Source organism: Limulus polyphemus, unplaced genomic scaffold (assembly GCF_000517525.1).
Source record: "Limulus polyphemus unplaced genomic scaffold, Limulus_polyphemus-2.1.2 Scaffold8, whole genome shotgun sequence".
In the NCBI taxonomy this organism is placed as follows: Eukaryota; Metazoa; Arthropoda; class Merostomata; order Xiphosura; family Limulidae; genus Limulus; species Limulus polyphemus.
This window is the reverse complement of record NW_013665618.1, coordinates 848,727-862,789: the sequence shown is the minus strand read 5'-3', so window position 1 is coordinate 862,789 and position 14,063 is coordinate 848,727. Positions and strand designations below refer to the sequence as shown.

At 33.8% G+C, this 14,063-nt stretch overlaps 1 protein-coding gene across 1 annotated transcript in view; it reads right to left on the bottom strand.

Annotated features, from left to right (window-relative positions):
- Positions 1-14,063, bottom strand: part of LOC106478078 — a 57,252-nt gene that overhangs the window by 4,044 nt on the left and 39,145 nt on the right. Inside the window, exons 3-4 of the mRNA XM_013938592.2 lie at positions 13,077-13,312; positions 4,690-4,874 (exon numbers count right to left, since the gene is read on the bottom strand). Coding sequence (XP_013794046.1) covers positions 4,690-4,874; positions 13,077-13,312 — 421 coding nt within the window. The remainder of the gene's footprint in view (positions 1-4,689; positions 4,875-13,076; positions 13,313-14,063) is intronic.

Sequence of the window (14,063 nt, the reverse complement as noted above, 5' to 3'; positions counted from 1 at the left end):
GGGAAAACTCCATAAAAAGGTGTTTGGGTGCCTCACGAACTCTCCGATGACCATCGTTTAAAACATGTGAACGTTGCATCGTCTCTTCTGGCGTCTCAGTCCTAGACAATAACCACTTCCGACCCCAAAACCTGGATTTCATCCGCAGAAATTGATGCTTTGCATTTGGTGGGACATCAAAGGGGTAATTCATTTCGAATTCCTCAGTCCACAGCGAACTGTCAATGCATAAATCTATAGTCAACAACTTGAACGTTTAAATCAAGCCCTTCACTCGTCAATCGGAAAGGTGTTCTTCTCCACGACAATGCACATCCACATGTGGCACGTTTGACGCAACATAAGATTATGGAGTTGGGTTGAAAAGTTCTCCCCCCCCCCCATATTCTCCAGATATGGCACCATCAGATTAACATCTTTTTCGTTCGCTGCAACATCATGTTAATGGAAAAACGTAAGCAAATGTGGAAGGTGTTAAAGAGGACATCGACATGTTTTTTGATTCAAGGTCAAGTGATTTCTTTAACAAGGGCATTAACAACATGATTTTAAGATGGAAAAGCATCATTGAAAAGAATGGAGATTATTTCATTTAATAAATGTTTTGTTTTGATGTATAAGTTGTTCGGGTTTTTTCATCTAAAAAACCAAAAAACAACAAAAAAACAAACAATCGACATCAATTTCTTGACGACCAGTTCCGCCGCTCTCCAATTGCTAGGATAAGGTCTGAACTCGTTGTTATCAAATATTTGTTATGCGGCCTGATTCACACCTCCGGACTTTTCTTTCTTCCGGATGTTTATTTACCTAATGGAGTAACAGGTCGTTGAAGGGATAAAAACGTTCAAAAATTATTTTAAAGTCCTTTTGTACATTGTAGACATTTATTTTAGCGTTACATGCTCCAATTAATCTATCGTTAAAAATTTTAGGGGCACCACATTGGCACAGCGGTATGTCTGCAGACGTACAACGCTAGAATCCGGGTTTCGATACCCGCAGTGGGCAGAGCACAGATAGTCCATTGTGTAGCTTTGTGCTTAATTACTAACAAACAAACAATATTTTAGGGCGAAATCTACTTACAATTCATAGTGACACCTAATGTTTCCGGTTTGATGAATTTTAAGGTACTATGCATTCAGGCATTAATGAAGCAAACGGAGAAATATATAACATAATAACTGGATTATTCAGGTTATTAGGCATCGTAAGTGTATTTTGCGACAAAACAATGAGTTGAAAAATTATACTTCAAATAGATTGAAATTACGCTGACTATTTTTCTAATATATGATCTTCTCTTATACATTTTTTGCCTTGAAATTTTTAAACTTAAACATTAACAGATAAGGTTTTTATATTTATAGTATAAAATTACTAGTAGACAAACTATACACCCTCGCTCAACCCCGAGGATGTTTTGCATACTACTTGATGTTTTTTGGGGGAATGGGTTTGTATCATACTTGCTGAAGAAATTAACCTGGCTTGTTCAACATAATCTCGAAGCCAGGGGTTGTGATGACAAAACTGCTATGTAGAAAGTCACACAGATTGCCACATGGCCATTATACTAGAAGTAAAGTAGAAGAGGAGAATAAATTATTAGTGGTAGTGATATTAGGCATTAACCTGAGTACTTTAGGTATATATGCGTCATTAATACTCGCCACGCACTTTCTAATTGTTATTCATTTTCAGGATAAAGTAGTACCGGTTTGTACCGGTTTTATATCTTCTTTCATATAAAGCTTTCGCTGTCACTTGTACATTATGATCTCTAACTTTTTATTTTGCGTCAATATATGTGTGTGTGTGTAACCTTGAAAGCTTACGACGTTTAAATTCGGTGTTCGATCCCTGCGGTGGGTACGGCACAGATAGCTCATTGTGTAGCTTTGCACCAAGACGAACAAACTGAAACTCTTTCTTCCTGATAAGTTGCCCCCCCCCCCAATGGCACAGCGGTATGTTTGCGGATTTCCAACGCTAGAAACTATGATTCGATACCTGTGGTGGGCAGAGCACTTAGCCCATTGTGTAGCTTTGTGCTTAACTTCAAACAAACAAACAAAATCGTGACAATTTAAGGATCAGTGTAGCGCCACCTACACACCTATTCTAACTGTTCCTTACAAAAATAACCTTGATATGATGCTCTTAACACAAATAGACAACCTGAAATAACTAGTTGTCTGGGCGTTATGCACGTCGAATTTAACTTATTTAAGAGTGTAATGAAAGTTTAGAGGGGAAGTACAGTCATACGCAATAGTACAGTTACGTCACACGTTTAATTATATTTTCACAAGATAGTGAAGTACACGTAAAAGGCGCCACCTTGCAATGCTCATGTTAATTGGAAAGAATTTGCTGTTCTTGTCCTTTACTGACATCATTTAAACATTCTCAAATATAACTAAAGGACGCACCTCTTTATAAGTCGTCAATCTTGGAGTGCAAGAGTACTTTATTTTTTCTATTATAAAACTAAGAACGTTTGATAGCACGCAAGAACTAGTTTTAACCCTAAATACAAGAAATACTTGATAACTACAAACACAGCAAAGGCGTTGCAAACAAGTACTTTATTTTATCATTTAACTAAACGACGGTTTTCACTCAACATGAAAACCAAAAATACGTTTCAAAATAACTAAAAAGTTAAAGTAAAATGTGCTTTGGTCGCTAATACGATGCTGATTTCTGCCTTTAAAAAGTACGTGCGATGTTTGCAAAAAATAGAAAAATAATACCCAGCCCTACTTTTACAACAGTGTATAAAATGAAGCTGAACATTTAAATAAGCAGTATTTTCATTCGCAGTAGAAACAAAGAAAAAGAAGTAAATATTTACCAAATGAGTTGCCCGAGCCCAGTAGTTAGCATGCCAAACTGTGGATCCTAGGTTTGCGCCCCATTATAAATGAAAAAAAAAATCGTGATCCGCACTTTCGTGCCGCCGCGGGTGCGTTATAAGAGTGTCAAATCCCACCATTCGAGAACAGTAGCCGAAGAGTTGGTGGTGGGTGGTGTTGATTAGCTGCCTTTCCTATAGTCTATCAATTAAAAATTAGGGACGGCTAGATGTCCCTCAAGAATTTTGCGTAAATTTCAAAAACAATTCAACAAACCATACGAAAAATGTAAGCAAGACAAGCATTCGTCAATTATATAGTCAAACAGACTTATGCGATATCATCCACACCGTCAGAAACTCTCAAAGTTAGAAAGAATTTTCCTGCATTTTCTCGCGCGTTATCTCAAACAGTTCGAGAGCATATGAATATATTCTAAGATTTTTAAACATTAAAATATTCTACTTCAAAAAGGTGGTTTTGAAAGACTAGACTGTCTATATTGGTCCTATTAGTTTATTGAAGAACAAGTCCGAGAAAAAGAGTAATATAAAATAATCTTGCATATCTTATCGTCTCATCAGTTTCTCAGTATATTATGTAAAAAACACAACTTTTAAGCAGTATGGACGGAAAAAATGTTTTGCAATATTTGCTATATTAACAAACCATAAATAAATGCCATTTTTTTTTTGCTTTTATTATAACAATATTTTTCGTATGCGTTATTCAGATGTGAAATAAGTTCGTTTATAATATCCTACATATTTTTAGGTTTCAATAAATATTGCAATTTTCAGTTTTAACAGTAATTTATACTGAATGTAAACTTTTCCATCATTGTGAACAAATAAATAAATAGAAAACAGGAAAAGCATAATCTAAGACGTGTGAGAAAGGTGTTGTAATGTTTTACATTGTTAGTTTTAAATTAGAACAAAAATATTTATGAAGCTGTTGAATATTTTCTCTTTAGTTTGTTTGTAATTAAGCACAAAGCTACACAATGGGCTATCTGTGCTCTGCCCACCACGGGTATCGAAACCCGGATTCTAGCGTTGCAAGTCCGCAGACATACCACAGTGCCACTGTGAGGCTTCTCTTTAGTAAAAATTATATCCAATTTCAAACTGTATAAGAAGTTGAGTGAATGCCTCACTAAACGGAGCTACAAGGTTAACTTAAAATTCTCAAGTCATACGAGACTTAATTTTTTAAAATGTAGTAAACATACGTAAATATGTTTTAAACTTTTTGTATTAAAAAAGGTCGATGAAAACATTTGTTATGCCAAAGTTTAACCAACTAATTTCCACCTACAGGTTCTTAGGTTTACCATATTTTCTTATAACAACGGTAATAACCTATTGAAATAATATTTTCAAGTTGAGACTTTTACAGTTAATTCTTTTAATGAAAACTTATGAAGCCCTTTTTTTCAAGTAAATAGCTCAGTGTCCTACTTTTCACTAGTTACCAGCTAACGCTCCACATATTTAGTATCTGACGCTTGAAATTGCACAGACAGTATTCACGACACCATTAAGTAATGATGTCAGTTATACTTAGCCTTGACGGCAAACACCATATCTAACTAGTTACGTTTTCTTTCTTTTCGATATATGTTATTTACCACAAGCCCTTGTCGTCTTTTTTGCTTGCTATCTAGAAAACCTTTTTTTAATACAGTAACATAAAAATTGGAATGATGCTTATGCATTATATTAATTAGATTGATGGAAAAATTGGAAAAGCTTTTATAAATAACTCAAAGCTACGAGTGAAACAAAGAAACAAAAAAAGGCAACAAAACGATTTAACTTACTTTGAACTTTGCACATCAGAGAGTTTTCGTTCGTGACTGTTATTTGATGCAAATCGATGATCTTCCTTTAGTCGGGGTTGATTGTTTATTGGTTGACATTCGCATTCGGTGTGGTTAATAAATAAGAGTTTTTCTACGGCGTTCTCAATGCCTATCTGCAGGTCACGATTTTTAAGATGTAGAGTCTATGGGAGAAAAAAATTTATTATTATTGTTATTTTAGCGGTAACTAAGTACGAACCACGGAACCTTTGATCCAGAGTCCGGCACGCTAAATCACTATGCTCGGGCTCCATATATAGTGTATTACTTGTTACGAATTACCCCTATATACAGTATACCTGACACAGACGAAAGTTCATTGATGAAGAGTTTAATCACTGACTGTGCCGTTGTTAGCAGGTTTTAAAATTCATTGGCAATGCAATATGGAATTTTGCACCATAAGAAAAGTCTGTCACGTCTTTGTTCAAAGTTGGAACTGAACCAGAAATATTCATTGTTGCCACTATTTTTATTCATTGTTACCACAATTTTTAATGTTTTGAGTCAACGTTTGTTTTGTTGTTGCTGTTTGTTACTGTCTGATAAAATAAGTCTAAAAATTATAGCACAGTATTTTTTTACGTGCTCCGCACTTTGGGGGTTGTGGATGTGTTATAATAGTGATGGCCAAATCCCACTATTTAGTTAGAGTTACCCAAGGGTTTGAGAAAGATAGCGTTGACTAACTGCCTTCCCTATAGTCTATCAATTCAAAATTAGGGACAGTTAACAAAGTTAGCCCTTTGAAAATGCTGTAGCAAGTACATGATTGTCTACCATAAGTAACGTTCTTTCACAGAGTTTAATTTTGAAGTTTAGGTTTCAAAGATGTTCTTAAACATAATAATTGTCTTAACAGTGTTGCAGACAGAGACTTACCGTTTTGCAAGTCTCTGTTAGGGATTCTTCAGCACTGTAAAGTCCATTGTCTGTTAAAGCACTTAATGATTCTGCTTGTATGGAACGGAAAGCATTAACCATTTCTGTAGGTCATTTAAAGTTATTATTTAGCTATGTTGGTATTATGACCAAAGTTTGGAATTAAACATCAGCTTTAAATCCATTCTCAGTATCACTCGGTCGCTAGTCAACTCTTCAAACTGTCGTTTTACTTAAAGCACTCGTTTGGCTTGAAAGTTTCCCCATGATGTGGCCATTTTTGTTGTCGTTTCCATTAGTTCATCGTATTTGCTTCATTTTTTTGCTCAGATCCTTTCTATTTGACTGGAGCAGTTCAGATACAACATCAACACACAGTAATAGTGTTGTTTCAATTACGATAAGAAACATAACACGACTGTAGATGATTTAGTGAAGAAATGGCTTCATTAAATTCACCAGATTTTTCACTTCTATTTACAATTTTTGATAGAATGTTTAGCACATATGTAAATCTATAACGCAAAAGCTACCAAATAATCATGGCATGAAGACCATTGGGTAGGACATAATTTATTTAATTTTGTGACAGGATTAAATTCCATTAGTGGCTACAATAGAATCCACCTTCTAATACAGTATCCAATAAAACACGTAGAGTTTCTAAAGCAAATTATTAAAGTTTTCGATTTCCGACACAGACTGAACAGTCATTCAGCATTATGTTTAGATTCTGTGCTGCACACTGTACGTAGTTAACACATGGTACTCGCCCTAGTATTCTTTCCTAGACACATGAATACACACTAGCCGTATTCGCAACAGCATCGTACTCTTGCCCACAATGCCTTTTTAGATCAAAACCTTTTTAGTCCAGGAAATGAAAAGTTAGATTTTAAAGTTCTGATGAAATTTGATTGCATGTTTCTTCAAGTCCTAGATACGACATATGTACTTTTAATTTCAGTTGGTTTATCACCATCACTAGGCCAGTTTATTGTTACATATATTTTACAGTTTGCAAATAATCTTTTTTTTTTGGATGTATCTTGGTGGTATCAATAATTAATGAATAAAACAGCAAACTTCGTACATTATCAATTATGTCTTCCTGAACTGATGTGCCAGCATTTCAGTAACTGAATTTTGTATTGTAGAGCTCCTTTAAGCTTCCTTAGCAATTCTTCCAACACAGTATCATATTTACTCGGGAGTTCAACAATTGAAAGACAATTCCCACAGCCAGCTTGGCCTGTTTCTTCCAAATGATCCCTGAAAGCCAAATTTGAAATAGCAAGAGTCAAAGTTGCATTAATAACATGGTCTACTTCCTGCTACATTTTAATCTCCAGGGCTTTATCTAATACTCCATGTACTTACTACTGTTAATACACTATACACTATTCTATATGATATGCTGACACTGTAGAGTGACTATATCCCCGCAATTGCGGGGGTGGGGGTGGGGGTGGAGCCCAAAGGAAGCCCGAAACAGCAAAAATCGTAACTACAATTATAGGCAATTATATGTGAGGGACCAAAGTACTTTTTATGTGGGGGAGAGGGCATCTTTTGTTGTTACGCCACTGTGCTGACAGTTCATGTCTCTCTGTACTTCTACCCAAGTGCTTCCAATATGAAAAAAGTACTTAAACTTCAAGATAGGTCAGTTTTTCTTGTTTCCAAAAAACCACCAGCGCTCACAGTAAAATTTATTTATAGTCATTGAAAAACATAACAAGGTACTTCGTAACTTATACCAGCTTTAGAAATATTCTCATAGAAACAACAAGCATTGAAACTTCTTCCTTTATTGGGACCATCTATAACATATGGAAATGGGCCTGGGGGTTGGAATGGACTCTGACTTATAAAAAAAAAAGCTTGTTGTCTGCATTTAAAACCCCGGAAAAATCAGCTTTATCAGATAAGTACTTGTTATTAAATAAATAAGTAAATCAGTAGAACTAGTAAAAATAAGTTATTAGTATCATCTATCATTAACCATTGTGGTCGTAACCTTCTGAGTGTTCAGTTCTGGTCTAAACCTATCACTGTCAATATTATCCTAATTTAGGATTGATGTGAATTCACTTTTGTCAATGTCACTCCGCTTATTATTTTTCTCAGTCTATTGGTTTTTTGATGTTGTTTTTTTTTCCTTTTTAAAATTACATTTAGACTTATTCTCAGCACTTTCTAAGCCTAGGTCTACATCACTGTAATAGCCACCGGGAGAATTAGGCCTAAGCATGTTTTCAATATCGTCCGTTTCCTCAGCACATTACATGTACACAACATAACCTATTCGCTTTTGTTTGTTTGTTTGTAGTTATGCACAAAGCTACACAAATGGGCTATCTGTGCTCTGCCCACCACGGGTATCGAAACATGGTTTCTAGCGTTGTAAGTCCGCAGACATACCGCTGTGCCACTGAGGGCACCTCTTCACTACCTTTCAACTTGCAATTATTGCAAAGAACAACACGATTTCGCAGCGTGTCGTACTTGATCTGTCAATGTTGCCAACTGTTTCAAACAAAATATTTGCAATCGCAATTATTTTTAGAATTTGTTTTTAAAGAGTAACAAGTGATGCACCGTACAGGGGTAGTGTGTGATGAATAGTACACTTTACAGGAGTAGTGTGATTGGAGATTTTTTATGTAGGACTTTAAAATCATTAGCATCATACAGAAAAATACACTTTTGTAACGTGAAAAATATTTTGATCCTAAATTTGAAACCAAAGTTAATCTAAAAAAATAAAAATCGTTTTACCATTCACTGCTAACAAGACATTTGTAATGCCTAAATACTTTACAGATCCTTAATATTAAACCCAAAATATCCTTTAAAATCGTTTTTACCACTGATATTTAAATAGGCAATATGTCTTTACAAATACTTAAGCCCAGTCTGTACATTTCAAGAAGTTGTTTGTGCAACACACTACGCTACTATGTTGTTCATTTATCGTTGAATTTATCGCCAACAAGTCACAGAAACCTACTGTAGAAGAATCCTAAGCCAAACAACAACACAATATTAAGCAGTATAAGTAAAAGCCTTTAACTGACGAACAAACCATAACTTAACATTTGAAAAACCTTCTTTAGAGTAAATTGAATAAGTTCATAAGCAACAGTGGAGTTTTAACTGTGAATATTCGACTAAATTACTAGAACGTTTTGCATACATATAATTACAACGAGTAGTTTAGAGCTTTTAACAATACATTAACAATCACGTCAATAGTTAGTTCAGCAATAGCAAAACATCTTAAACAAAGCCTCATTTTTCTGTCTATAATGCTTTTCAAAGCTTATGACGTTTTACTTTTTGTAAACTAGTGTATGGCAGTGTAAGTGATCAATCACGTTAGTAAAAATTATTTTTAAGTTCCAATAGAGATGCCAATTCTATATAAAAAAAATCAACATGAATACTTAGATAGGGTGTGTTAAGTAAGATTTTCAAAAGTTGCAGATGAAAAAGCTTTAGACTCTAGCTAGTTGTAAATCAAAACATGATTATCTAGATAAGTGGAGAGCTGAACCTTTCAGCCAGTCTACCATCAATCATTCACTACCTTTACGATTACTATTAACACAGACTGTAAATAAATCAACGAGTCATTTCATTCTGGTCTCTCAAATAAACGCACTCAACAACAGAATAGAAAGACTACCGGCCATGTGGTATTGTTTATAAACTTATAAAGCTTAAATGTATTATCTTGTTCTTCAAGTATCATTTTTTTTTCTTCAGAAATTACAGAAAAGTATATGGAAGTATCTAATTCTTGTACTAATAAAAGAATTAAAACGTTGCTTTCTAAAAATAAAAAACCCTCATATGCTCAATTAAGAGAATTATATATATAACACTACCCAGTATTTAAGTCTCAGTGTTACATTTATAAAAGATCTGTAAATTTAAACATATTACATAAAAGTAGGTAATTTCAATGTTCATATAATGTTTTGCCGTTTTATGACAGTTTTGTACCTCATAATGTAAAAAGGAATTATATTTCACAACATTTAAAACATGTTATTCTGTGCAATATATGATAGATGCTTTTTATTTACTGAATAATATGTAAGTTAAACTCGTAGACTAAAGAGATTTGAAAAAAATCTACAGGCTATTTTAACATCGACATCATTCAACCCCTTAACATTTTAAAACACTCAATTATTTATTGAATTTATAAATTTTAAATTCGATAAAGATGGTTATTTACCATTTGAGGAATGCGTTCGAAATATATGTTTCATTGATATTCCCCTCCCCCATTTCGAAGGCATTTTGCATGTAATTACATCGTGCCGCTGCTTTAGGTACTCCTAGCTGTGAATAGCAATTAAAGCTTGAATTACATTTGGTAAAAAAAGGAAAGAAAAAAGATCCAACCACAACTTTTTTTCCGACAGATATATTAGGTAGTATCTTTAATATACAAACAAGTGGTGTCTGTAAACTCATACCCATTTCACGACAGATTTAATTGCTGCTTGCATTTTTAATACAACCAATGGATAAGAGTGGAACTGTATTGTTAAACAGTGTTATTACAAAACGGAAAAAAAAGTATTCCTCTTTTCGAAAATCTTTCAGATGTTGACAGATGTTTATACACCATTGTTGTACTGATTCTATTTCCGCAGATTTATTAAGTGTCTTTGTACCCCCTACCCTTTTGGCAGAAAGCCAAGAGCGATGATGATGATGATGAGCCGATACGTTTGTCATACGAATACATGTACATTTTTGCTTCAACGAATTCTAGTGGCAAATTCGAGGAAATATAGTTGTCCTACAGCAAATGACCAAATAGTAATGAAAAAAAAAAGCCTGCGTAAATAACAACCATACTGAAATTGGTATTCATGAAGCCTGATGTAATGTACACAAAATACAATAAAAGATGATTTTGAGCGTTTTTTATGTAATAAAACTAAAGTATTGATGACATTTTTATTCAGTTTTCACCAGAGGTCTTGAAAGTGAAGTTGTAAGAATAGATAAATGGCTCCAATTAAAAATGCTCTCGAATGGCTTATTTTGAGTGCTTATAACACTATAATTCAGGGTTCGGCCCTTGCAGTAGACAAAGCGTAGATAGCCCACTGTGCAACTTTGCGAATAAGAAAAAGAATAAGAAAAACGAATAAGCCAATTGAAGGTAATAGAAACACTAAGATAAAACTATAGAACCATATCTAATGATGAGTTCAAATATTACAAACTCTTGATCACCTTTCACTTTTTCACACAGAAAAAAATCCAGCAACTTATTGCAATAGCGTTTCTAGAATGTATCTTTATGTTTTATATATACATGTATATATAAATATGTGCGTGTGTGTAAAACAAACCTGGTATTAATAATGAGGAAAGAATAACCGATCTGTGGACTCACAGGGTTGATTAATCTTTCATATGTACCACATTCTACTCACGTCTCTGGCGACCAAAACTCCCATTCCTGACCCCAGTAAAGAAAAGAAAAACCAAACTAACAAAACTCGTGGATTGTAACGTGTGCTTTAATCATATAAGCGTATGTGCCAAACGTATGATACAAGGTTGGTTTGATTTATTAACGAATTATAAAAGATAATATCACAAATCAATGGATCACCTTGGTGTAAAAAAATGAAAACATAGTCCCGTCGGTATAAGTTACTCGCATTCTTTTATTGCTTTTACAACTTTAATCATTAATTTTATATTCAGTCATTATCTCGGAGTTTAGTAGATAAAACCAGTTCGAAAACATTTGTGTGAGCTGCCTCAAGTTCCTGTTACTCTGTTGAGCTTCATTTTATTGTTGAACACCTTACGAGAGGGTGGGATTCAAAATAGTATTTTGTTTTTCTTCTTCGTCGAAAATTTATCATGTTTAAATGAACCGGTTTTTTACTTTTATTATCTATGTTTTTCACTGATTCAACAGATTCAATCAGCTCTTTTCCATATTTTTCTTTTTTAGAAATTAATTCTACAGAATAACAAACCTTTTAAAGAAAGTAAATAAACAGTGAATTGTATATATACAAACACCATAGCTTACCAATTCTCCATTATTTTCGATATAATTTCTAAAATATTTCGAATACAAAATTTAAAAAGTATGTACAAAAATTCTTTGTGCAATTTACTTATTTTTATTACTAGGTGGCTGAAAAATTATCCAACGCTAAATTTCTCTAAAGAAAGGTTGTGAAATATAATGAAATGTTTCGTAATGACTATGAGTAATCTTCAATATGCCATAAACGACAAAGGCCTATTAGTGTGCTGTTTCCAAGTATTTACTTATACGTAACCTCCAACACCTTCGAACAGCATGTAATCGATTTTGTATATTAGAACTGGGATTCTGCTGACACGTTTTATGCAGATAATTAAATTAAAACGCAGTAAATTGATAGGAATAGGGGGTTTGTTTGTTCGTTTTTTGAAATTCGTGCAAAGCTAATTGAGGGCCATCTGCGTTAGCCGTCCCTAATTTTGAAGTGATAGACTAGATGGAAGGCAACTAGTCAACACCATTCATCGCCAGCTCTTAGTGGGATTGACCGTCACATTATAACGTCCCAATGGCTCAAAGGGTGAGCGTGTTCAGGGACGAAATTTGAACATGCGATCCTAAGATTGCGAGTCGAGTGTCCTAACCATTAGGTCATGGTAGACCTGGAATAGAGAGAGAAGCTTAAGTCATCACACTTCTATATATGAGCTAATAAGACCGGATAAATGTTGATATATGTTTCCCGTGCATCAATATATTATTAATTTTGAACAAACCTTAGTTTCGTGTAAATTGCTCAGCACTTGGATATCATTGGATTAACATTTTCTATAAGTAACAGAGAAAAGTTCCTTTAATCAAAATATAGTTTCGCGCGCTGTCATCTTGATTATTATAACGTGATTAAACTATAACATATCACAAGCGATTTCTCGTGTTTGTTCTAAATTTGTGTAATTTTTCAACTCAAATCTGAGATGGGTTATTTGAGGCCCTTACAGGCACCCACCCTCTGAGGGTTAGAGAGTTTATCTGATAGATTGAAATGATTTAATAGCTTCACCCACATATCATTACAAAGAGTTAGTTAAAGTCGGGTAGTATACCACAGTGATTTTCGTAATCAAGTAAAGCTAATACGTCTAAACAGTTCAGTAAAAATGTGCTCATTGCATCTTGAACTTTACGTCAAATCATATGCACGTCATGTGTTTGTTCTGTGTTTTATTCTTTAACAGCAGGTAACGTTAAATACAGTTTTTTTCACAGTACAACAATAAATAAAACTGAGAAGAATCGAAACAACAATAATGGACTAATTTCTTAGATACTGTCCGACAAACCTAGGTTATCATCGTTTAAGGACGTAACAGGAATAACTGTCAGAAGTAAACCCAAGATGTGATAAGGTATAACTTACATAAAAGTGCAAGGTAACTTCCTGCACTCGTAGAGGACCACACTTATGTTGCTCATCATCACAACAGCCACTCTGGTCTGAGCAGCGATGAAGTATGGTGCAGCGAGGAACGTACTGCTTGGAAGAATCAGGAAAGTAATCTTTCACCCGAATCACTTGAGGGCTGGGGGTCTTGCAAGTAGCCATCTTCCTAATCTTCAGGAAGTGGTCATTTGCTTGGCGGACCTCTTCAAGCTCTAAAGAAGCGATAGAAAAATGGGTTTAACCTCGTGCAGTTCTATTCAAAGGATGTAATGTTCTGACTAGATAAAATGTAAAAGAGTTATTTTGATTTCATGAAATATTTGTATAATTGTGTAAATAAAAAGACGCTAAGATAAATAGATGGTCAACAAAATGTCTTAAAAGTTTAGACAATAAAACTGTTTAATTGAACAGTGTTTTGATTGTTCATATTTATTCTAGCACATTATTTGAATTACATCATGATAAACAATAAACAAACGAAGAATACCATTTAACAGTAATAAAAACATTGAATCAAGTTCATATGTTTTATTAAACTAACAGAATATTTGATTATGATGTATAGATGCTTTGGGATTAGAAATAATTATAATCCCGTACGAATACAACACATTCAAATCAACTTTTTTCTCTGTAAACAGTTTTTATAATTAACTCGATAATCAGCGTGTTAACAGAATTCTCAGTTAACATTAAACATCATAGTTATATATAGCTCTAGAGATACACCTTGCAACAATGAAAATAAAATAATAGGTTTTAAATTCTTCATAAACAGAATTTGCTTTCCTAGTCAAAATTTTACAGTTTCTAATTATTTTGATAAGAAGTTGCTCTCCGTAACTAAATGGCTAAATCCTCTAAAAATTTTAATATTATTATAAACGTGACCGATGTATTATTATATATTTATTTTATAATTTCGATGTTTATTTAAATTAAATTTATATTTAGAAACAT